The sequence below is a fragment of the Callospermophilus lateralis genome, chromosome 13 (assembly GCF_048772815.1).
Source record: "Callospermophilus lateralis isolate mCalLat2 chromosome 13, mCalLat2.hap1, whole genome shotgun sequence".
Lineage (NCBI taxonomy): Eukaryota > Metazoa > Chordata > Mammalia > Rodentia > Sciuridae > Callospermophilus > Callospermophilus lateralis.
The window spans coordinates 37,563,943-37,590,108 of NC_135317.1; the positions used below are offsets into that span (position 1 = coordinate 37,563,943).

At 34.9% G+C, this 26,166-nt stretch overlaps 1 protein-coding gene across 2 annotated transcripts in view; it reads right to left on the bottom strand.

Annotated features, from left to right (window-relative positions):
• Slc39a12 (solute carrier family 39 member 12) overlaps positions 1 to 26,166 on the bottom strand; it is a 58,553-nt gene that overhangs the window by 1,480 nt on the left and 30,907 nt on the right. The window contains exons 8-11 of one of the 2 annotated variants that reach the window (XM_076831815.1): positions 25,672 to 25,779; positions 23,274 to 23,340; positions 18,872 to 19,030; positions 17,067 to 17,254 (exon numbers count right to left, since the gene is read on the bottom strand). In XM_076831815.1, the coding sequence (XP_076687930.1) occupies positions 17,067 to 17,254; positions 18,872 to 19,030; positions 23,274 to 23,340; positions 25,672 to 25,779 (522 nt within the window). Of the gene's footprint in view, positions 1 to 17,066; positions 17,255 to 18,871; positions 19,031 to 23,273; positions 23,341 to 25,671; positions 25,783 to 26,166 lie in introns of both variants that reach the window. The other variant, XM_076831814.1, reaches the window with a different exon arrangement.

The following is a 26,166-nucleotide window of genomic DNA, read 5'->3' on the forward strand; positions in this document are numbered from 1 at the left end:
TCCAGATCTGCCTTCCAGGATGATTGGCCTTAAACACATGGCATGCCCTTGGTGTCTTTATTCCATGTTTAAACATGTTACTTTAGAGAAGTCCTGTATGATCCATAAATTACTATAAATTCAAAAGGACATTTTGAAAAATATATAGACTATGGATAATACATAATTGTATGCTTTCCAATTTTGTAGTCAAGTACCTTAGTAAAAGAAAGCTAAAGCATTTACTTTTATTTTACATTTTACATATCATATAGATTTATAATTATATTTAATATTTAAATTTGGTATAACATAGCAAGTTGCTCATACAGTTCACAATGGGTTTATGATAAACTTTCCATTTATTCTTAGTGAATGATACCTACTATTCTATTAATAGGACTATTTTTGTTTCTAACATCTGGATATAAATCTAATCCACATTGGCAGAGCAGCATTCTAGAATTCCTTATTAAGGTTTATATGTGTAGGGAAGGAAGAGTATTTGTTCTCAAAGGACCCTTGAAGCATTAGCAAGATGTACTGAAATTTTCTAATATTTGATTCTCAAGTTTTAAGCAAATTTTAATAGTTAAATTCAGAGTCAGGTGACATGGTCAATGAGTTTTCTAATCTGTATCTTAGACTTTCTCAGTGAGACACAATTATACTGATTGTGATCACTTAATGGCTTAAACTTGGATTAACCTTACTTCCAAATACTGGGATAAGACATTGTATACTTTCTTTTTCCTTCTTATTTTTCACACAAGATAATTAATGATCACTTACATGATTGGCTGAATTAATAGCATGCCCTTCCTTACTGTACCTGCTGCTGTTCTCCTTTCATAAATAGGAGAAGTGGTTTCTGGAAAGATTTTCTTGGCAAAGACTTATAAAATATATGGGCCACTGATTAAACCATCAGAATTGTTTTGAGTAGATTATCATGGAGGAAAATATTTCAGATAATATAGAATGATTTAACCAGAATGATTCTATTTCAATAGATTAGAACTGAGATTAATTTTCAAATCACCAATGTTTTTATGAACCCACACTTTAGAAAGCTTATTTTCATTTCCATCTTTTCCTCAAATTTCTAATCAGGGTCTTTGGGGAGAAGTTGATCCTTGAGGAGGGTAGAGTTAAAACCCCAAAAGTTTTAGATAAATAAAACCACAGAGCCAGCATTAGTATCTTGAAATTTACAGCAAAATCTCAAACAGTTACTGTTCTAACTAAATCTGAGTGCCAAAATATTTTTAAAAAACATATGAGTCACAATGTGTCTTATTGTTCTCACTGGCATGTACATCTGCTGCTTACCTACAGTGTCTGACAAATGGGACAATTAAATACATCTGTTTATGAGAGTCAGCGACCCAACCCCAGGGAGAAAATCATTAATCCTTCATTCTGAGTATGTCAATGGCATCATCCATAAGAAGATGACAGGAGCACTCATAGCTCCAAGGCAACGTTCCCATGGAGGATCGTGCCTGGTGGAGTTGTGCAGCAGGCTCTGCCTTCTTCTTAAGATAACTAGTTCTAGGGTGACTTGCCATCCATTCTGGTGTGCCTTCTAGAAGCATGTCTTTCCCTGGAGGTTTTTCAGAACAACCTGGCTAACATAGATATAAAACCTTATATAGTGCTTATTGGATTTTCTTTTCATTTACAATCATTTGTCATGTTCTTTCTTATATCTGCTCCTGCTCTTTACCCCTTATTGTCCTGCAAGAGAGGAAATTATTAACTCCTTTGAGTTATGTAGAAGCATTGGCTCAGGGGAAGATAAAAGACTCACCCCACCATCACCAAGATGTGACATCAGAACTAGAACAAAAAGCCAGGTTAGCTTGCAGTGGTGGACCCAAAGTGTCCAGGTCTCTATCTGAAATTCATGCTTATCTATTATGCCAGAACCTTTATAATTATAAAAAGAATAGAAATTTCCAAGGCTAAAATGTCCAGTAAGGCACAAAACCATTACTGCATATGATGAAAATATATAATATACAGATATCATGCTCTTTGTTATAAAAGGCATTATAATATAAGTCTGTATTTTCAAGACAGACAATGCACCTTTGAAAAAGGACATTAAAAACAGCCTAAATTTGTTATCCTGTTGATATGGATAATTGAAGTTACATTAAAAAAGAGTTGAAGGAGATTCTCATCCCGAAATAGAAGTTTTGATTTTAATTTGGGTGGCCTATCTAAACTGCCCATGTTACATATAAATTGGTTTTGTAAGAAAACTCGACTAAACCTGCTTTTGAAATAATACTTGGTTCTTTTTAGCATGATAATGTATGTACATATGAAGCATAATATCTTTTGCATACATACTGAAATACCAGAAAGCATTATAGAAAGTCTTTCCAAAGAAAACAAACATAAAATGCCAAAGTTCAAGCCATATCTGATTACAACTTTTCAGCACCTCTGAAGTTACCCATATTTTTTCATTTTAGTCACTAAAATTTGAAGGAAAAAAAAAAGGTTCATAGCAATTTTCAAAAGCAAATATTTGGGTTTTTTTTTCCTTCTGTTTTTAAAATTCCTGATAAGAATTCAAGTGCCAATGCTTTACCCCTGGCTTTCAGTGAGAAAGGGGACTTTAAATCCAAGAAAGTTTAATTCTGTTTGGAGCAATTTTACAGACCTTGATTTATAGTGTAGAAATAAAAAAGTAAGATGACAGATAGAGTATATTATCACAGAAGGGACAAAAAAAGAATTTTAACAAAAGAGCCTTGCCCAAAGATAGTGCCAAGAGAAATTCTTTCAGGAATTTGGAAACCTTGAAACAGAAAAGCAGCTTGCTTTTTTACCAACATGTTTAGCAAGATTTCTAACTCAATGCACTGAATGTAAAGACTTGACTCTCAAGGAGTGGTAATTTTCTGGAAAAGAAAAAATTTGCCTAAAAAGCAGCTCTTTAGTTTGTCACTATTAATTCTTTTTTCAATTTTAAATCAAGGTATGTGTGTGAGTGTGTGTGTGTGTGTGTGTGTGTATAGATATATTATATATATGTATATATAGATATATATTTTATATATATATATATATATATATATATATATATATATATATATTCCTTAAGAGCCACACTAACTGTAACTTATCACAGATAATGTTCCCTTCAAATTCTAATTGACTTATTGTTATGGTTAACCATTATGGGGGATTTCTGAATATGTTAGAAAATTATATTAAGTAAATGTTTTGAGCTTTTAGTCTCCATAATTGTATTCCTAGTCAAGTCAAAACTTTAAAATAAATGCTTACAGAGAAAACTGGGGAAACATATCAGGAGGAGAATGTAGATGAATACCAATCAGGTACTATGTAATAATTACATATTAGGAAGGACCTGTCACAAAGAAGGATTATGTAAAGAACAACTTCTGGTTCTAATACTGGGTCTCTTATACACCTGAACTTGCACCAAGTAAAGCCTTCTCTGTTTCCATCTATAATTTGAAAATGGTTTCTTACTGGTGTCATTAAAGTCCCTTCATTGACCCCTTCAGTGTTTACTTTCATTGGTGATACATAAACGTACATATTGAAGGAGAAAGATAAGCACCAGGGCTTCTAAAATAGGCAAAGATGTCAAAGACCTTTTGTCATTAAAAATGCACAATTCCAGTACAGAAATTCAATACTCATCTGTTGAAACTCTTGGTATTGCCTCTTATGAAGGCAAAATTTTATTTTAACATTTTTTCTTTTAGGAATGCATAGCTTTTGATATCATGGACTTTTAGAAGTGATTTTCTTCTCCATCATGAAGCCCATTTGACAAATGATTTATGCCATCTTCCTCTCAAGAATGTCCTAAAACCCATGATATATATTTGCATCCGATAACCAAAACCATGTTTGTTCCTGAGAAATAGGCTGAAGAAGAAAATTTAAAGACTTATTTTGAAGGAGGTCCTAATTTTGCTTAATCTCTGGAGAGCATCCTTGTTGTTGACTGTTTGCTGTCATCAAAGACAAACTAAGTCATTTATAAAAGTGATGAAGTTAATGCTAACCTTAGTTTGGCTTCATTTGTTTTTGCAGAAAATATACATCTAAGAATAAAATGGAAACTTGTTGGTTCAAGTCATCATTTGATTTGCAAATTTCCAATTACTTGTTTGCATGTGCAAACTATATTCTTAAAATTTGATTATCTGGGTCTCCTGGTTTCTAGTCTAATATATAAAGGGGCTTAGAAATGAGCTCTCTGTCTGAACATGTTAAAGAAACAAAAAAGACCAAATGAAAAATAAGTAACTTTTCTTAGACCCATCAAAAAAGAAAGATCACCAGGCATACCTCAGAAACTGGACAAACAGCATGGTGGATTCAGAGATTCACAACTCATCGGGAGCAAAAGCAGGAGCAGAAACCAGTGCCTGGGCTAGAACACTTGCCATGATGGATGACTTTCTGGAGGCTTGGTGAGGACATCTTTAAGAGTTAAAAACTCCAGAGGACCCAATCATAGAGATTGTTGGGAGTTGCCCGGCTCCAAAGACTAATTTCCCCATCCCCCAAGAAAAGCTGTACAATGGTAAGCCCTGCTGACTCTCATGATCCTTACTCACCAATCAGACTAGCCCTGCTGACTCTCCTGATCCTTACCCACCAATCAGAGAGCTCCCCGTGCCAACTGTCAAACCATTAAACCGTTAAACTGTCATAACTGTCAAACCGCCCCCAGCTCTATAAATGTGCAGAGCTGTTCCTCAATAACCACGAGCCTTCTCTGGTCATTCTTTCAGAGTGTGTCCAGCTTTGGTCAATCATAATTCTAGGAGCTCCTAGGAGCTCCACAGTCCTCACCATGAAGATGAGATAGATTCCCCTCCAGTTTCTGGCGGGGGAGGGGAAAATGAACCACTCATAAATATACCAGAGCATTCAGCTCTTCTTAACAAGACCTGTTCTCAGGGAAAACTAGTAAACCTGAGGCTAACATGCATGGGTTTATTGAGAGCCTAATCTACCTCCAGTGCCCCCTAGTCATTCTCTCTTATGTGGGTGGGGGTGGGGGTTGGGAGGAGGAATGAGAAGCTCTAGTGAAGCCTGGTGATCACAGTCCAGGGCACAGGTTCACTGGGAGATTGAGCCCTATCAAAGGACTGTAGAACCCGCCCCTCCTTACACCTTACTGCTATATTACAAGGTTTGATTCAATTCAATTCCTTGTATTCAGTATATCAGCTCCACTTTCAACAAAAACAAATATATATATTTGTCATATATTTGTCATATATATATGACAGTTTAGAGAGACTGAATAACCATCAGAACTGACATCAGATATGGCAGGAATGTTGGCTTATAATGACAAGAGATTCTAAAATACTATATCAGCATGCTTAAGGGACTTAACAACATATAAGAACAGATGGAAATTGTAAGCAAAAATATGGAAATCCTAAGAAAAACCAAAAACAAAAAAAATGTTAGAAAATAAAAACACTATAACAAAAACCAAAAGAAAATTCTTTGGTGGGCTTATTAATAAATTGGATGTGGTTAAAGGATCTCTGAACTTGAGGCTATTATAAAAGAATCTTCAAAAATATGCAGAATTTTTTTAAAAAAAGACTTTTTTTTTTAAGGGAGAGAAAAGGGAAATTGCTTGGAAATGGAAGGAGACCCTCATTGTTATACAAAATTACATATAAGAGTTTGTGAGGGGAATGGGAAAAAAATAAGGAGAGAAATGAATTACAGTAGAAGGGGTAGAGAGAGAAGATGGGAGGGGAGGAGAGGGGGGATAGTAGAGGATAGGAAAGGTAGCAGAATACAACAGTTACTATTATGGTATTATGTAAAAATGTGGATGTGTAACCGATGTGATTCTGCAATCTTTGTAATGTTTTGAATAACCAATAAAAAAATTTTAAAAAAAAGACTTTTTAAAAAACAACTCAGAATATACAAGAATTTTGGGACGACTACAAAAGGTAAAACAAATCATAAGGAGGAGAAAGAGAAAGAGGAAGAGAAGCAATATTCTAAACACTAATAAAATTTTTTTCCAAGTAAATGTCATACACCAAACCAGATAAGCAAGATGTTCAGACTAGCATGAAAAAAATAATAAAAATCATACGTAGGTACATCATATTCAAACTTAAGAAAATCTTAAAGGAGCCAGAGGGATGAGACTTATTTGAAATGTCCTCAGAAACCATACAAGCTGGACTGGGGTTGTGGCTCAGAGGTAGAGTGCAAGTCTAGCATGCGTGAGGCACTGAGTTGGATCCTCAGAACCACATAAAGTAAAATAAAGACATTGTGCCCACCTATAACTAAAAAGTAAATATTAAAAAAAGAAAAGAAACCATGTAAGCCAAAGAGGATGATATAAGATATCTAAAGTGTTAAGAAACAGAAACCCCACCAACCTAGACTTCTATGTCCTGCAAAATTATACTTCAAACATAAAGAAGAAATCAAAGTTTTCTCAGAGGAAAAAAAAAAACTAAAGGGAATTTGCTGCCAAACAAATGAAACATGCCTTCTGAGAAATGGCAAAATTTCCTAAGAGAAGGAAAGAGACACAGGTCCAAAACTTAGGTCTACATAAAGAAAGAACATTAGAAAAAAAATAAGTGAAGGTAAAGGAAACTTTTAGTTTATTATTCTTAATTAACTTAATAAATAATAGTTGTTTAAAATAATATAATAAATAACATGTTCAAATACATATGCTTATGTATATGTGAAATGAGTGAAGACATGACTAAAGGGAGAATTAAGAATATTTTGTTACTATGAAATGTTTGCATTCCTTCTGAAGCACTGTGGTATTATTAGAATGAATACTTGGGATTAATTGCAAATATATATTTCAATTAATAGAGGATAGAGGAAGATATACTATGCTAACACTAATCAAAAGAAAGTCAAAGCTACTATATTACCTGTAGGCACAGCAGACTTCAGATGAAGAAAACTTGTCAGAAATAAATGAGAAATCACATAACAACAAAGGAGGCAATTCTTTAGGAAAACATAAAATCCATAATGAGTATGTGCTTAATAACAGAGCATCAGAATATGTGAGGTAAAAACTGATCCAATTGCAAGGAGAAACAGTTTAATTCAGTATTTTATTTGGAGATTTTAATCCCCCTTTATCAGAAATGGACAGATCTAGCAAGCAGAAAATAAAGACATAGTTGAATTCAATAGCACCATAAATCAACTGGGTGTAATTGACACCCATTGACTACTTCATCCAATGAGAACAGATTAAAAATTCTTCTCCAAATCAAAGGGAACATTCACCAAGATGGATAAGACATAACAAATTTAAAAGCATAGAAGTCATGATATATCTTCACTTAGACCATATTGATTAAACTAGAAATCAACAATGGAAACAAAACTAGAAAATGCCAAGATATCTTGAAATAAAACAATACACACCTAAAGTCACACATGAGTTCATGAAGAAATCTCAAATTTTTTAAATGGATGAATATGAAATAGAATTTATTAAAATTTGTAGAATAGAGTAAAAGTAATACTTAGGGAGATATTCTCAGCATTAAATACATACATCAGAAAAGAAGAAAGATTTAAATTAACTACCTAAGCTTCTGTCTTTGGAAACTAGAAAATGAATAGCAAATTAAAACCAAAATCAGCACAAGAAAAGAAATAATAAATATTAGAGCAAAACATTAGATAAAGAAGTTGAAAGTAGGTAATCAATTCAGAAATTCAACAAAACTAAAGATGGTTTATTGAAAAGACCAATAAAATAGATAAGTCTCTAACCCAGCTAACTAGGAAAGAGAGATGACATAATTATTAATATCATAAATAAGGGGATGTCAGTACAGATCTCATAGACATTAAAAAGATAACAAAGGGATATTATGAATAACTCCATCCCTATACTAATGCCTTTAAAATGGATTAATGCCTTGAAAAATACAATCTGCCATACCCCACACAAATAACATTCACTCTGAATCAGCCTATATCTATAAAAGAGATGGAAACAAACTAATAACTTTCCAAAAGAAAAAGTGCAAGCTCAGAGGACTTCACTGATGAATTCTACCACTTAAGGTAGAGAGTATAACAAGTCTTAGTAACCTCTTCCAGAAGACAGAAACAGAGAGAATACTTCCTCTTTTTATGAGAACAGTACTGTCCTAATAATAAAAACCAACAACATTACAAGAATTAAAGACTACAAACGAATATCTCTCAGATATATAGAAGAAAAAAGTCTGTAATAAATTATTAGAAAATCAAAAGTATTTATCAGCTTTCGATCACTATACAAAATACCCAAGATGATATACAGAGAAAAAGGTTTGCTTTGGCTTACAATGTTTGAGTTTCCAGGTCATGATTTGGCCCCATGGCTTTGGGCCTGTGGTGAGGCAGCACATTATGGTGGGAGCATATGGCAAAGAAAGACTGCTCTCCTCATGGCCAGAAAGGCAAAGAGAAGAAAAAGGGACCGGGGTTGCACAGTTCCCTTTTAGAGCATGCCTCAAAAGATCTAGGGACCACCCTCTAATCCCCATTTTCAATGTTTCTACCACTTCTCACTAGCAACATACCAAGGATCAGGTCTTTAACACCTGGGCCTTTGCAGAACATTAAAGATCCAAACTACAGTAAAGTTCAATGCTATTTAAAAAGAATTATATGTATATACCACAACCAAGTGGGATTTACTCCAGGTATGCAGACTAGTTCACCATTCAAAAAATCAATGTAATTCATTATAGCAACAACTAAAAAAAAAAATCACACATTAATAGCAACAGGTGCAGAAAACAGTTGACAAAATCCAAAACCCATTCCTGATTAAAAATAAAAAACTCTTAGAAAATCAGGGATAGGGGAAATCTCCTCATCTTAATAAAGAATATTTATAAAAATCTATAGTTAACTTCCACCTAAGTAGTGAGGAACTAGAAACTTTTCTACTAAGATTAGGGAGAAAAGCAAGGATATTCCTTCTTATTTCTCCTTTTGGAATTATCCTAGAGGTCCAAGCCAATGCAATTAGACAAGGCAGGAAAACAGAAGGCATTCATACTGTGAAGGATGCAATAAAACTTTGTTCACAGATGACATAGTCTATTAAATAATACCCAAAAATTATTGACAGAAAATCTCCTAGAACTGATAATTGATTACAGCAAGATTGCAGCATACAATATACAAGAGTCAATTACTCTCCTACACACCATCGATGAAAAGTGGCATTTAAAGTTAAAAACACATTACCGTTTCTCTCATATGATAAAAATGACACACTTAACTATAAGTTTCACACAATATGTAAAAGATCTATATGAGGAAAACTTCAAAACTCAGAGGAAAGCTATCAAGTATCTCTGAAGACATGGAGAGGATTCTATGTTTAAGAATAGGAAGATTTCTCACAAGTTCACTTATTCCTAACTTAATATACAGATTTGATGGAAGCCAAATCAAAATTCCAACAATTTACTTAGTGGATGTAAATAAGCCAATTCTAAAGTTTATGTGGATAGAAAAAAAGACTCAGAATAGCCAACTCAATATTGAGTGACAAGAACAAAGTCCGAGAACTGGCAGTACCCAATGTTGGCTTTTGTATTAAGTTTCAGTAATTAAGCAGGGTGGTGTGAGTAAAAAACTTAGACAGATAGATCAGTGATCAAAGAGAGAGAGAAGTAGAAATGGGCCCATTTTAACAAATAGCGCTGAAACAACTTAGTATCCAAATGCAAATAAATAAATAAATAAACATTAATCTACATATGGATCTTTCACTCTTCTCCAAAAAATTATTTCAAAAAGGATCATATAGTCAGGCATAGTGGCACACACCTATAACCCCAGACACTTGGAACCCTGGGGCAGAAGGATGGCAAGTTCAAGGCCAATCTCAGCAACTTAGACTCTCTCTCTCAAAATAAAAAATAAAAAGGGCTGGGATATTTCTCAGTGATAAAGCGCCTCTGGATCATAGACCTAAATGTAAAATGCAAAACCATGGAACTTCTTGAAGATTATAATAAACAAAGTCTAGGTTTTCATTTACATGGCAATGATATTTTAGACAAGACATCTATCTTAACCCATTTTAGGTTGCTATTACTAAGTACCAAAGATTGAGGAATTTATAAAGTTTTCTTGGGGCTGGAGTTGTAGCTCAGAGGTAGAGTGCTTGCCTCGTACGCGTGAGGCACTGGGTTTGAATCCCAGTACCACGTATAAGTAAGAAATAAAATTAAGGTCCACTAACAACTAAAAAAATATTAAATGAACAAACAAATAAAAAGAATAAAGTTTTCTTTAAGTCTTGGCTCTGAAAGACAACGCAGTTGAAGAGGAGGCCACCATACCTCCTGAAGTATGTCTTGCCAGTGGAGACTCTTTGTAGGTCCCTAGGCAGTATAGGGTACCACATGGAAAGACAGAACATCTTAGTTAAGGCCTTTCTTTCTATAAAACCACCGTCCCACTAAATCAGGGACACACCCTTACAGACTCAAATAGCTATATTTTCTCACAAACATTCCACCTTCAAATACTGTAACTGAATTAAGTTTCAAACCTCTTAATACTTCACAATGAGACTTAAATCGCAACATGAAATTTGGTGGGGACACTCAATCCACAGTAACAAAGACATAATCTATTAAATAATGAACTGATAAACTGGGCTATAATAAAACTTAAAACTTCTGTTTTATGAAAGACAATGTCCGGGTAATGAGAAGATAAGCCACAGAGAGATTTTTTGCAAAAAATAAATAAATAAGTTTTATCTGATAAAGGACTAAAATTCAAGGAACTTAAAACACAACAACAAGAAAATGACAACTAATTACAAAATGGGTCAGAGATCTGAACAGACATCTCATCAAAGGAGATATACAGATGGCAAGTAATCATGAGAAAATATGCTCAACCTTGCATGTTATTAGGGAACTGCAAATTAAAACACTGAGATACCACCAAACATGTATCGGAATGACCAAAGACCAGGACATTGACAACAGAAAGTGCTGCTTAGGCTGTGGGAATTGTGGTGGGAATGCAAAGTGTCACGGCCACTTTTGAAGACAGTTTGGTGGTTTCTTATTAAACAAAACATGTTCTTACCAAATAATCAGGTTCCATGGCGTTTATCCAAAGGAGTTGAAAACTTAGGTCTACACAAAATCTGAACAGGGAAAACTTATTATGTGGACATTAAATAAACTGCAGCTTTATCCACAATTGCCAACATTTGAAAGCACCCAAGATGTTCCTCTGTAGGTGAGTACTTAAATAGGCTATGGTACATCCAGAGAGTAGAATAGTATTCAGAACTAAAAGTAAATCAAGCTATGAAAAGACATGGAGGAAATTTAAATACATAGTACTAAAAAAAAAGAAGGCAATGTGAAAAGGCTGCATACCCTAGAACTGTGTGACATCTGGAAAAAGGCAAAACTATGGGGAAAGTAAAAATAATAAAGGTTGACTGATGCTGGGGAAAAATAAGGATGAATAGGAAAGGACAGAGGATATTGAGAGCAGTGAAACTACCTTGTATGATACTACAGTGACGGATAAATGTTATCATAGGTCTTCCTCATAGAATGCATGATACTTTATATAAATGACAGAGTGTCAGTATAATATGTTGTAAATGGTATTGGATGAACCAGCATAGTGTAGGAGGAAAATGGTAGGGTGTGTTTTTGTGTAAGAATAGGAAGCATATGAGAATTCTCTAGACAAACAAAAAAGAGAAAAAAGTTATCTTTAAGTCTTGGCTCTGAAAGACAATGAAGTTTAAGAGCAGGCCACCATACCTGGAAAAGTATTTCTTGCCAGTGGGGACTCTTTGTTGGTCCCTAGGCAGTATAGGAACTGAATTCTCAGTTTTGCTGAGAGCATAAAACTGTGCTAAAGTAGTTTATTAATTTTTGAAAATCCACTTCCCAGTTACACTAGCCTCATCTAGCCTCATTTCCAGTGCTCAATGGCTACACATGGCCAGTGGCCTCTGTTGTAGGTAGTATAAGAAAAAAGAATAGGCTACTGATCTATCCCTAATATAAACTGAAGGAGTGCTCTTACCTTTGCAGAAGATACACACATCTGCCTGGAGAAGACCCAGAATGTTATGAATCATCATTTTATGTCCCACCCATACATTCCTATTACTCTAAAAATAAAAAAGGAAACAAAAACTATAGCATATTTTAAGTTACAGAAGTGTTTGGTATCTAAGTCCAAACTAGACTGTGCCATTTGAATGTCTTCTATTTATACTCAGGACAAGATTAAGTCCAAGTATTTTCCACATTAGAACCAACAATGTACTAGATTTTGTTCTAATGTTGATCACTGATATGAAGTCACTGGAACATCTTTCTATTGTTAAAAAAATGGATAAAGAAACAAAAGAACTAATCTCTTGAACATTCATATGTCTGTATATTTAGAACAATATTAATAAGGCATTCAACTAATTTTTCTCTTGATTTTTGAAAGACTGTTGGTAATTATTGGTTGATAGCATGATTACCCAGAGACACATAGGAGTACTTCTGTATGCACAAATTGCATATGATTCTTCATGACACCCAGAAGTTTATCCATTTTTTGTGAAACCTAAAAATCTGTGTAATTCTTTACCTATGCACTGTCTCCAAGAAAATTCACAGAAACAGTTATCCATGAAATCACAACATGCTAAAAAGAATTAGTAAATTAGAAAAATTATTGCTCATTAATATATATTTCTTTATTAATAAAATTTAAAATTGAAGAAGCAAGAAAGAGTCACTGGATGGATTAAATTCCAATTTCTGTTTTTAGTGAGTTTCAAGAACAAAACAAGAGAAAGGGGCTTATGTGGTTGATGTGGAATCCCTTTGACTTACAAGGTGGTCTCCACTCTCTATATTTTATCCATATAGCATTATATTTTTAAAAATACAGATTATAGTACATATTCTTCTGTTAAATAATAATTCATTAAGCAGAATTTACATTGCTTTCTAGTCCCAAGTTGTTTAAAAATCCAAATAAATAAATTCAGCAAAGTTGAAAGACACAATCAGTACAGAAAAGTCAGATGCTATCTATTCACAATAAACAATCCAAAAGGGAAATTAAGAAAACAATTCTATTTACAATAGTACCCAAAAGAATAATATATGTGAAAATAAAGTCAACTAAGGAGGTGAAAGCCCTGTACAGTGCTATGATATCAACGTGGTTTGTCCTCCCCAGGTCCATGTGTGGCTTGGTCTCTAGTGTGGCAACACTGGGAGGTAGTGTGGACTTGGGGTGGGTCCTAGTGGGAGGTCCTTAAGTCACTGTGGAAGCAGCCCTTGTAAGGGATTACCGTAATTTTCCTGGATCTTGAGTTAGTTCTCATAAGAGCATGCCTGACCACCCAGTTTGCTCTAAAGTGAATCTCATCATGCCATTTTGCCACCCATTGTTAGACCCTCCTCAGAGCTGAACCAATGGGGCCACCTGAGTTTGGACTTTCAGCCTCAAAAACTATTAGCCTGGGAACCCACCACTTGCAAACACATGGGGTACCCATACTTCATAAGAACTCACTCTGCAAGAAATAATCCAGTCCTGTAAGACCCACTACACTCTGAGCATGAATCCATTCATGAGGGTGGCGACCCCATGACCTAACTACTTCCACTAGGTCTCACCTCTGAAAGCTTCCACCATGACACTAGGGGCTAAGTTTCCAGAACATGGGCCTTTGGGGGACAAAACCACATTCAAACCATAACAGGGTCATTTACTGCTTGATAAGGATTCATTGCCATTATATTTCACTTCGAAACATGAAATTCTGGGTTAGGTTTAGATCTCAGCTCTCATGTTTCATAAGTAATCATAAAACAGTCCATTTCTGGAGAATTAGAAGCTCTTTCTTTTAATCGTCTGCAGTGTTGTCTGCTTCAAAGTTCTTTGTGATTGATCTAAAAGAGATGGAGAGACACACACCTAGAGTCTCCTTCCCTTTAGGGAACCTGGCTGATCCTCTGATTAGACCCGGTTGGAAAAGAATACACTTCCACAGATTAGGTTTTATCCTAATTGAATTCCCTTTTAGAGTAAGGGTATATTCTATTCCATTTTAACCAACTGAAATGTTTTGACATGTTTAATCTAGGAGTGTGGAGAGAAGATACTTGTAGGAACAGTTTTTAGAAATGGAACAAGAGCCCATAGATAAAGGCCTTTTCACTCTCCAGGTAAGTTTAAAGTGAATTTTTAAGGCTTCCTCGGAGGGTCCTGGGAGATGTTCCAGAGTACTGGTCGACTAAATAAAAACACATTACTGTTCCGACTTATGCCTCCCTGTTTCCCTTTCAGGACTTCGCTTCTGCTCTCCGAAGTCATCTCCCAACAGTGATGGCTGTCACACTCACCCTTGTTTCTGGTTTGGGGAAAACCCACTAGGACACTGATCTTCATAGCAGAAAACTGATTTCCTGGGGCCACACAGGCTGCATTCATTCTTGACTTCTTTAGAAATCAATCAACGCGACTGGGAGTCAGCATGCTTGGGTTTAGGCCTTCCACTTTGGAGAAAAGGCTGGCAATTTTCCCCAGAGAAGACTTTCTTCTTTGTTGACCTCATAGCTAATGGCCCCATTCTTGCCTCTCATTCTTTCTCTTTTAGGAGTTTGAAATAACACACTCCATTTCTTTGAAACGAACAAACAAACATCTAGCTAATCTTTTCACATTAACCCTGCCCAGAAAGTGCCTGGTAAATATAGCAAGTAACAAGTATTCTAGAATATTCCCCTTTACCCTTCAGTTGCCGTCATTTATTTTCTTTGCTGTTTCACAGAGTCTTGGAACCTTGTTTTCTTCTCTTTAAAGGACAGACTGTTTTCTTTGGCACAGCCCCAGAATACAGCAATAGTTAAACTTGCTGCTATGTGAAAGAGCTGTATTTGTTTAGAAGTTACTCAGAAGGCCGTGAGAGCAGGCGACCTGGATTTTAGGAAGCAGCCCCAGGAAACTCAGAGTATTTACTTTCCTGTCTTTTTGCCAGGATACGGATTTTTTTCCCCCTCTTGGCCAATAGTCATCTGCAATAAGGTCAAGATTTATGCTAGCTGGAGTCTCCTAGGGTATCAGCTACATTGCTTTCTTATAAAGCAATTACTTACTCTTACCAGATAAGTAGCAGAGACATTGAGGAGAAAATGACATATTTAGCTTAGGGTTCTACATGACAAATGGCTCTTGATAATCTTCCCAGATCAATTTTGGAAGCTTAGACACCATAACAAAGAAAAAAAGATTGAATACGTACATATACATCCATCATACTTGAAGAGAGATCCAGTCTGGGTTAAAAACAGAATAAACTTCTAAAGAATACAGCAACTGCCCCCAACTGACCCATAAAGAAAACAGAAACTAGAAATCTGAAAGTCAGAAGGCTCAAGAGTGAATCTGAAGATTGATATGTAGGCATTTTAAACAAAGGATAAACCATGTCACATAATGGTGAGTGACAGTATGTTTTTGAAGTCACAAAAAGCTGGTAATCTAAATTTCTCATATGGGAGGGATCACAGGATGCTGTAACATTGACCATAGGTTGGGGAATGGGGTTGAGATGGGGTTCAGAAAGGGCAGTTGAATCTACTCCACTTTTAGCTTCATCAAAATTAATAAAATTTTTCTGAGCATCCCAAATGATGACATTTCTAAATATGGATGTACATTTGGTAATAATCTCAGCTACTTGAATTTCATAAGAATTAAGGAAAAGAAATACATAGGAGTTTAAAATGATGGTGTTTACTCTGAGAGTTCCCTTTCTGCAGTCTTCTAGAATGTACCATTCTGATTGCATCAGCCCAGGCTCCTGATTGCAAAATTTTTTTTCTTCATGAAACATTTCCTTTTATTCACTCTTGGGGCAATAGTTGAATTCTGCCTGTCCGATCTATTAGACATATTACTTGCAGCATTGCTTAGTTTGCTTTATCCTCTCTACATATAACGACATAATTTACTCCAATTTAGATTGATTTTCAGTCTTCAGTACTTCTTTTGCCAATTTGTTGAATTTTTATCTGCCTTAGTCCAAGCCATCAGAAGGGATAATCATTAGGATCTTTACCCTGAAAATATTTTGAAGTCCAACAGAGAGCAATCTGAAAAAATAGACTGGTATCTTATAGGGACCTGAATTTAAGAGGGGAAAAATATAATTAAAATAAAAGTGTAAAATTTCCCAGAATCAAATCCTTTATAAGACTACAGAGAATGAAACATGATAATTGAGTTGTCGTTAGGGACATTGAGGACCTCTTGAGGAAACATGTTGCATTTTATAGAACAAATGCTATCATAATATTTCTCATTTTTCTAGCTTTTTAGCAGTTAAACTCAAAGATGAATTTTTATTTTTAAAATAAAGTGGTTGATTACATCAAACAACCATTGATGATAAATTCCATAGAACTATTTTGCATTATATGAGTAAAATGGTTATTAAATAAAACACTTCATTTGTCAACTGGGAGTCCAGGCATTATATACAAGATGCAATACTGGAACAGAATAAGCCACTTTTTGATAATTACAAACATTTCTTTCTTTACACTTAGACCACTAATAGAATGTCAATATTTTCTGTACCTGAAATTATGTTATTTTCGACTACAATTTACCTTATTGGATTGCACAGAATATTTACTTAGTCATTTACATATATTATTATCTATATTCTTCTTATCTTGTACCTATTTAACCTTTCATCTTAACTGCTTATTGCTTCCCCCGCTCTCTCTCTCATACTGGGGATTGAATCCAGGGGCACTCCATCACTGAACTATATCCCCAGACTTTTAAAATCTTTTTTAAATTTTGAGACAGGGTCTCACTAAGTTACCAGAGGCTGGCCTCAAACTTGCAATCCTCCTACCTCAGCCTTCTGAGTTGCTGGGATTACAGGCATGCACTTTTTTTTAAATGCTTTTACATTTTCAGTGTTTACAAAACAAAACAGAAAAGCCAAAAAAGCTTACCATTTCCACCAGAGATAAATACAAGAACATTCCAGCAGTGACTGTTAAGATCCAGTCTTGGACACATGGATCAGTGGACACTGAGAGGCCAATGTATAGTCCTACGAAGGCAGTTAGAGCACTTATAAAATTCATCAGAATGGCAGTCTTAATAGAGAGTCCAGAGCTTAAAAGCACAGCAAAGTCTCCTGAAGTTTAAGGGGAAAAAAGAGTATAATTATCATTTAACTAGTGATGCCTGAAAAGCAATGTGCTATTCGGTTGTTTCTAATCTCAGAAGCTGGAACCAATTTCGTTTGTAAAGTTGACTGATAAGTTAGTAAAAGCGTTGTCCTGTATTTCTATAGGATTTTCAGCAAGTTCATTCTGCTGATAGAGAGCTGCAGTGTGAAAGTCTATTCCTTTTGCTTCTCCTAAATAGAGCCTATACAGAGAGGTCTATGATATATTCTTCAGTTCCTGATATCCCATGCATTTTCAACTTAGATAATGCAAAATAGAGTCACTCTCTATCCCAGGGTTTCTAAATATTTTTGCCTGGCAATTTGCTAGGGGAAATCATGACATTATGTGGGCTTCAATGACTTACTGATGCAGAAACTGCTGTTGGGAAAGATAAAACCAGTTAAGAGATTTTTAAAAAATTCATTACAAGTCAAGAGAACAAATTTTTCCTTTAGAAAATCATTTTGCTGCCTTAATAAGTACAGAAGAGCAACCTTCTTCCATACATCCATGTCCTCTAAATAAAGAATGATCTTTTAATAAATTTCAGAGTATCTATTTCTTAATCTCAGGGATTAGAAGAGATGAACATCAAAAAAAGAGACAGCCTGGGACTCTACTTCCTAGTTCCATTACATAATGGGTCCCATGAACACGTCTTGAAGTAATTTTGTGGGTCTGCTGCAGACTGTCCCACTGCCCTGTGATTTTGGATCAAGGATCAGCCACTAACACAGTAGCTACACATAGGGCTGTAGGGTACAGCTTCTAGATCAGATATACATAAATAAGCTCAGGATAAACTACTCCTAGAGAAAGATGAGTTAACAACCAGTCAGTGACAGGACTTTGATCAATGAATACGCTTGAGCAAGGGGTGGTCCAAGGGGCTGAAGTAGAAGCAGAAAAAATGACTGTGAAGAGTCATGTCCCTGAGGCACATTGTGTGTGTGCATTCACAGACACAGATCCATCTCTACTATTTCTGGGTCTGCTTCAGAAATCTTTATTCTATCCCATCTTGGTTCCTGGGAGGCCGGACTTGAATTACAGGGCTATTAAGATTATCCAGAAAAAAAGTCTTATATGTATCTGCTACCATATGCCTGTCATTTCAATTTTATGCTTGGGTTTAAACATTTTGTTTAAATCAAGTTGGTAAAACCATGGGTTGGTTTCAATTTAAATGTTATTTTATATATCATTGGCCTGTTTTCTAACATAATGGGTAAAGTTCACCCTCTTAATATTTTCCCACATTTAGCATGCAGAATTTAAAATCCTTGCCAAAGTTCTATAAAATGAGAGTTCTCTGAATGACTCTCTCATACAGAATTCTCTGGAATCCATAGTCATTTCTGGACTTGGGAAAGATCAGAAAGGAATCGACTTGAGTTTTATCTCAAGGTATAGGAATTTTTTTTGTGCCTTCCTTCTTTTATGGTTTAAATAAATCATAAACATAAAGTATTCCTCTTTCAATTATATATTGGAAAAAGAATCTAAGTAAACCCTGGCTAGAAATATATTAGGGCCTTTCTCAACAATTAGTAAAAGAGTGATTCTATTGTAAGACTTACCCATCTCGTGTGGAATTTCGTGGCACAAGATAGCAATTGTTGTGGTCACTCCCGACTCAGATGAAGAGGAGAAAGCTGCTCCTAGCACTAAGCCATCTGCAAAATTATGCAGGCTGTCCCCAACCAGAATCATTATGGCTAATAAGCTAATGGTTTTGCCTATGGAACCAAATAAAGGCATGAGAAGCATTAGCAGAGTACTACATATTTCATGACATCCTTCAAATCTGACCAGTTTTCCCATCTGCCCTTGACATTTTTACACTGCATCTAATTAAATAACCCTACTCCGTCTCAGCTTTTCAAAATAAATCAGGACTAGTGATGCAAACATGGTAGCCAATACACTTAAAGCGGTCACTGTTTTCCCTGCTGGTCTGATAAATAATGAGATAAACTCTATGCTGGTAATAATTATTTTATCACTTGTCCAGCTATGCCAAAAGAAACAAAAACCATGTTGTAACCTCCCGCAATACTATTGATGACCTTCCTATTTGTCTTTTGTATTTTAAAATAACTTGAGAACTTTGCTATTTTCAGAATGCTTGTGTCCCCACCCCCACCCCCACAAAATTCATATATTGAAAACTATTCTCCTAATGTGATGGTATTAGGAGATGGAGCCTTTGAGAGGTGATTAGGTGATGAGCACAGAGTTTCCAAATATGGGATTAGTGTCCTTATAAAAGCGATGGCAGATAGCTCCCTTGGTCTTTCTGCCACATGAATAATTACTGTGAAGGTACCATCTGGGAACCAAAAAGGAGGTCTTTGCCTTTGTGACATCTTGATCTTGATCATTTGGGTTCCAGAATGGTGAGATAGAAACTTCTGTTGTTTATAAACCATCTTGTCTATAGTAGCTTGTTATAGCAACTCAAATGAACCATGACAAACTTCCCTGCAGAATGTTATTAAAAGGGACTCATTTCTCCAAAACAGTTCCTCTGAATCTGATGGTCCTTGTGATAATCTGCTGCAGTATATGTTCTGCCATCCTGTGATCATCTGTTATCTTTTCTGATTGGTGCTAATGACCATCCTAAAGTACTTCATCCACTCCCCAACTGTGACTGCAACAGAACCACAACCAACTCTTCTGGCTGTCAATTATCTTTGAAACAATGATTCGATATATTTGTCTTTCTACAAAATAACTTTCAATACCTCTATTTGGATGTTGAACAAAATAAAGAGAAGTTTTAGTTTTCATGGGATTCTATGAGAGATTAAGAGAAAGTAGATAAAAACGATTTAGACCAAAATTGGGTTCAAATTTTTAATACACAGATTTCTGCTTTGAAAATCCTACATTTTAGGTTATAACCCAGTTACAAGAATTGAATTACTAACAAACACAAAAAGTATTTTGAGGGTAACACTTTCTCTGATAGTTAAAATGTCCAGGCATAACACTTGATGGGAACATGCATTCACCAACTATCATAGTCTAAATTTTTAGTAATTATTCAGCTGAACATATAGTGTGCAACAGGTGTAAGCAGGAACTGTCATTACTGTTAGAACTGAAAACATCATTTGAATAATTGAACATTGCTCACACAAAAAGAAGTTATCTTGTGGTTTCAGCCCATACATGGTCTGAGATCTAGAGGGACTATTATAATATGGTTTGTTATTTTATTTAGGGAATGTTATTTGACATATTGTATAGCTCACACCATAAAATAAGTGGCTTCAATAAACAGCAATCATAGGCCAGATTTTTAGCCAGGAGATTGTATTGCCTGTGATGCAAAGTGTCCCATCATCTCACTTCTAAATATTATACTTATTTACAAATATCACTTCCATACTCCTTGTGGTTTATTAACTCATTTTATTCTTTATGACAAGTGGGCAAATTTCAGGCAGTAGTCATAAATGCACAAGAAAATATTGCATTAATAAATTCAGCCAGCTCTTACAAGCATTCTCCAGAAGCTCTCAGAGTTCAATAATGGTACTAGTCACTTAGCGGTTCCTGCCAATTTTCAGAGATAATGCTCTTCTTTGAGATAAATAATGTTCCAAAATTTAAAGTGATATATCTGACCACATTGCATCAGGCAAATAAAATTGTGATTTCCCTGTGCCTACATGTAGTTTTGATATTAATAGAATATATTCAAATGAAAGATTTTTTTCAGCCAATATACACTCTGCTAGGAAACAGTATGGCCTATTTCTGTTGTCTGTTATTTTATTATCTCTGATTATGGGTTCCTAAATGTCAGAATATGGATATGTAACCAGCCACAAGGCAAATATGCACATTTGCATGTAAGCCACAAAGAAGACTATTCTTTAAGATAATTTAAACAACATTTAGAGGAAGATAAGCATCCGGTGGTAATTTAATATACTCATTAGAGAAAAATCTATAATATTTTACCTTTGCTCATGTACCTGGCAGTCATATTGTGTTAACATTTTCTATATATTTGAGGTTTTCCATGGTGAAACATGAGCTGGAACTAATATGATTTTTTTGTTGTTTATTTAAATCAGACTGTGGATAGGATTTTCACATCCTGTCTTTTGAAACACAAGCTGAGTTCTACCAATGAGGTAATATGAAACAAGTAATCAAATGTTTGAAGCTAATTCAGTGTTTTCCTGGCAGACGGGCAGTGGCATATTCTAATTTGGATTTGTTCACTATTCATTCTGAAGGCCAAGCTTGATATCTGAAATGGGAAGATATGCAAACTACAAAATATTTGATTAAGAACATCAATGTCCCCAATCTAGTTTCCATTCCCTGGTCCTAATTTTGGCTTGACACAGCTACTTTCCTCTTCCTTTCTTTCAAAAAAGAAAACAACAACAAAAAAAATGCTGACCATGGACATACTAAGTGCCACATATTCTAAATTAATCCTGGAACTAAAAATTCAGTAAGGAAAAAATTATTAACAGTATCTTAGAAGTAGAACTTGACAGCACATGTAATTACATATTTTGAATAAAAGAAACACATCAATTATATGAGTTAATATATATAAAGCACTTTGAATAGCCATTGCTACAACAATCATGGTTATAATGCTAATAAATATTTGCTCTTATTAGTATTTCTGTCCCAACCTATGTATCAGACCGTGGATAAGGAACCTTCTTATTTTGTTCTCCACTGCACACACAGTGCCTATAGCACCACATATCTTCAAACACTTCTTGAATGAATAAAAGAATTTGAGAGGATTCGTGGCTGCATGCATGAATAAATAATCACAAAGAAATTGTTGGTATGTTAGCATTTTTTTTTTAGTTCCCCAGTGCTAGAGTTGACTAGCTATTCTGGGCAATCAGTTAACCTCTCTAACAATTGTTTTCTTCGTTTGTATAATTTAGATAATATTTATTTGTATCTAAATTGTGGGAGAATTGAACAAGATAGTCTGCATCAAGTGTTTAACATTGTGCTTAGCCTATAATTCTTATAGAGTTCAGTTCTTCCTAGCTGTTTTTTGTCACTGATTGACTAACTTATTGTGGTACAATGGGAATAACTAATCATAACCGGTTAACATTAAAACATTAGGAAGTTTGTGTCACAAAACAGTAACATAAATGGGAAAAAAATGGGCCAAGATTCAAAAGCAACTAATGAAAACCAAAACCAAAAACAATGAAGTTCAAAGACGTATTCAAAAACATAGCAAAGAGGCATAAAGTTCTATCTACAATTGGGAAATTAAATAGAGAAATGGTGAAATGGAAAGAAAAAAGGTCGATTGAAAGCTTGATGAAACAAATGAGTTACAGAAAAAGTTGTGAATAATGAAACATCACCAGATTTGAACTCTGCTGTTCTAATGGCAGTATGACAAGACAGACATTTGTGTTGAACTTTTATTTGACTCTGAAAGAAGATAAAAAAATCAAGGAAATCTCCACATTTCAGAGTAAATTAAAAGTCTCAAACATCATAGAGGCATAATTTAAAAGGAGTCCTGATAACCATGCATGTGTATACACTGAAGATTTTAGGACCTCTCAATCTAGGCAAAGGGGGAAAATGTCATTTAAAATAATGGAGTCAAGTTGTTATGAATGTGTAGTATGTTTTGGAGACAGATGAGAATGGGTTTTTATTGAAGATCTTATTGCTAAGTTTTTAATAATGAACTAGATATCCAATATGAAATTATATGCTTTTGCCATTTTATTTTTAAACAGATACAGTCTTTTTCTATGGCACTTACTACATTTAAAGATGAGTTGTTAGGGTTTTTTAATTTATTTTTTTAGTTGTAGATAGACACAATATTTTATTTGTTTTTTATGTGGTGCTGAGACTCGAATCCAGTGCCTCGCATGTGCTAAGCCAGCGCTCTGCCACTGAGCCACAACCCCAGACCTGTTTTTTTGTTTGTTTTGAATTGGTACTCACATTTTCTGTGGGAGGCTGTCATACTGTCTATGGGACTCTCAGCAGAGTGTAAATCTTCTGGACCTTTCTATTGAAAATTTAAAAATAACTGGTGAAAACCGGGTAACAGTCACATTTGGCTGAAACATAAACATCTGAAGAGTTATATTAAGTTTTAAAAGATATTTTGATACTCTAGGTAGATGTTAAAACTACTCGGTTTCATAGACAATATGTAATCTAAAATTGAACAATGTGAATAAGGCATACTTTTTGCACTGCCTACATTTTGAGAAAAATAGCTCTCTTACACAGATCGGTACCTTCCACGGATGGCGGTAGGGTACCAAGAGACAGTCTGTAATTCAGACTTTTAAATTATGCAAGCTTTTATGAAACCCAAAAGTGGTAGGGAAAAAAAATGATCCTTTCCCTCATTTGTCACATCTCCTGTGAGAGTGGATAGTCGATCTAGGATTCCTCTTCTGCTCTGTAAGCAGATGGCATCTTATGGAGGAAAAAGAAAGGCCTGCAAACCTAACACTTTATTTCATCCACTGCAGTATAATGTTCTTTTTTAAAATTATTATTGTTTTTCTAGTCAAAGAGTCTTGTCAATTTGGAAAATAGATCTGCAGTCTTACATAAACAAATAGATTATTAAAATTTTTCATCCTTTCATACATGACAGAGAAGATATTGAAATTACTTTCTAGGGTGTATGTTATAATTACCTGATTTAATTTCAGAGACTGAGTCAGTTTGATTTTTGTAGGATACCCTTTCTGGGTCTCAGATTCTTCATCTATTTTGTGAAAAGAATGCTTTCCTCCAACGAGAAAGAGTGTCCTTTAAGAAGTATATTCACATAACTCTGTCACCCCCCAATTAGGAACATTTTGATACCAATTTTAATGTAAGAAATAAATGTCTTTTGTCATGTGAAAGGGAAAGTAAATAAAGTTCAGGTGGCACAGTAACACCAGGTGTGTATAGATAGGCTATTTTTTTGGAGAAGGAAGGTTTAGAAGTGAGTAGGACCTGAAAGATAACAATTTAGAGTTTCAGGTCTCTTGCCTGAAATTGGGCAGATCTAGAAACATAAAAAACATGAATGTTTTATATCAAAGCCTGTCCAGAAGAAAAATGTTATATAGTTCTACTAAAAGAAAGGGGTCCAAATATTAATCCCACAATACTCTCCCTGACCCCCCCCCCAAAAAAAAGGTATATATCATCATACTATGCAAGGGAAATCAGGGGCAAATGTTCAAGGTTCCTCGTTGGTTGGGAAAAAATTGAGGGTTTTCCTCCTTCAAGCTATACTTTCCTGAAAAAATGGGAAATGGAACCCATGAAACAGTTTTAAAAGTTCACATGATTTCTATTTTGCAATAGAAGATTGATCTTGCAGCTTAAATAACAGTGAATATGTTAGTGACCCAAGTGTTCAAAGAGTTGAAAACAAAGTTAGCTTCAGAGGTTTGCTTAAACGTGTCTTGAGGTTGTGGGCTCTTCAGTGAAACAGAAGAAAATAAAATAAATAAAACCTGCAGTTAAGTAATTTCAAAACTAATTGCAGCCTGAAACTATTGTTTTTCAAAACACATTTAAAATACCTAAGCAATAAATAGAATACAATTTTCAAAATCATCTAAAGGAACATTTTTATGTCAGTGTCTCTAAGTTGGCATTAGACCTGCAATCTATTATCAGATTTCTATTTTGCTATATTAATCTCTCGTGAATAGCTAACTTATCTCTACTCAGGTATCCTTGAACTATAAACCCCTATATCAAAGCTAGGGTTATAAGAGACGGGTTAAGTGTTACACTTTCATATTTCTCCTGTCCCTATACTTGTTTCTTTAAGTGGAAGGAGAATATTGTTTTGAACCTCAGTGGAATTGCATTTTAAAAATGAACATGGAAGATTTTGTTGTTGAGAATTCAGTGGAATCAAAGGCCCCCACTATGGAACATCTCATTGGACATAATCAATTCTCTTCTGCATGATAAAATAAATGCCCTAGCCCTAGATATACTTATCCTTTGTTCAACATTTGTATGCATCCTCCTAGAAGTAGCTAGGAGCATACAAAATGGAAAATCTAAAGCTCAACTGGTTCATGAAAACTTGTAAACAAAATTTAAAAGTTGATTGTTGTATTCATCTGATCCATAAGTAAGTGATGCAAAGTGGTAAAGATAGCAATCACTTAAGTCTGCAGACAGGGCTTTTTGATCTTTAAAAGAGCTTCAAGTGCTTGGCAGATTTTTATGTATCCATCATGATGAAGAATAGGCAAATCAGAAGTGGATTCTGTTCTGTCTACCCTACTGATTTTCATCTGTTCAATGAGGAATAAAGGAAAGAAGGCAATCACATTAGAATGTTTCATTTAGATCAGTAACCTACCAACTGGATAGTTGAAGGAGATTTGCCTCTTCCTGATTGGTCACTTAATTCAGGGTTCAGTGCAAGGTGGTGGGAATGTCCCACATGCCCATTAGCCAATGACAGGCCCTGCTGGATAAGGATGGTTTAAAATTAGTGTGGAAGATAGAGGAACACAGGGGCAACCTTGTCAATTCCAGGGTTCCATTGAACATTTTGTTTATTGCTCAAGAGTGTTGGGTATCATAAATAGAACACCAGGAATATGTCCTCATGATGGATATTTGCTAAAATGTCTCATATTAGAGAAGCACAGTTCTCTGCAACAATCATGCATGCTCAGAATGCTTTAAGAATACAATTTTAAAAATGTCTAGTTGAGAGTAACAGAGGTTTGAATGGTGGTAGTTTTTATATTGTCACTAAAATTATATTTAAACAAAATTTAATTTTAGCGCTTTCTGATAGAGATAGCAAAATGATAATCATCCACTGTATTGTACCCCATAATTACAA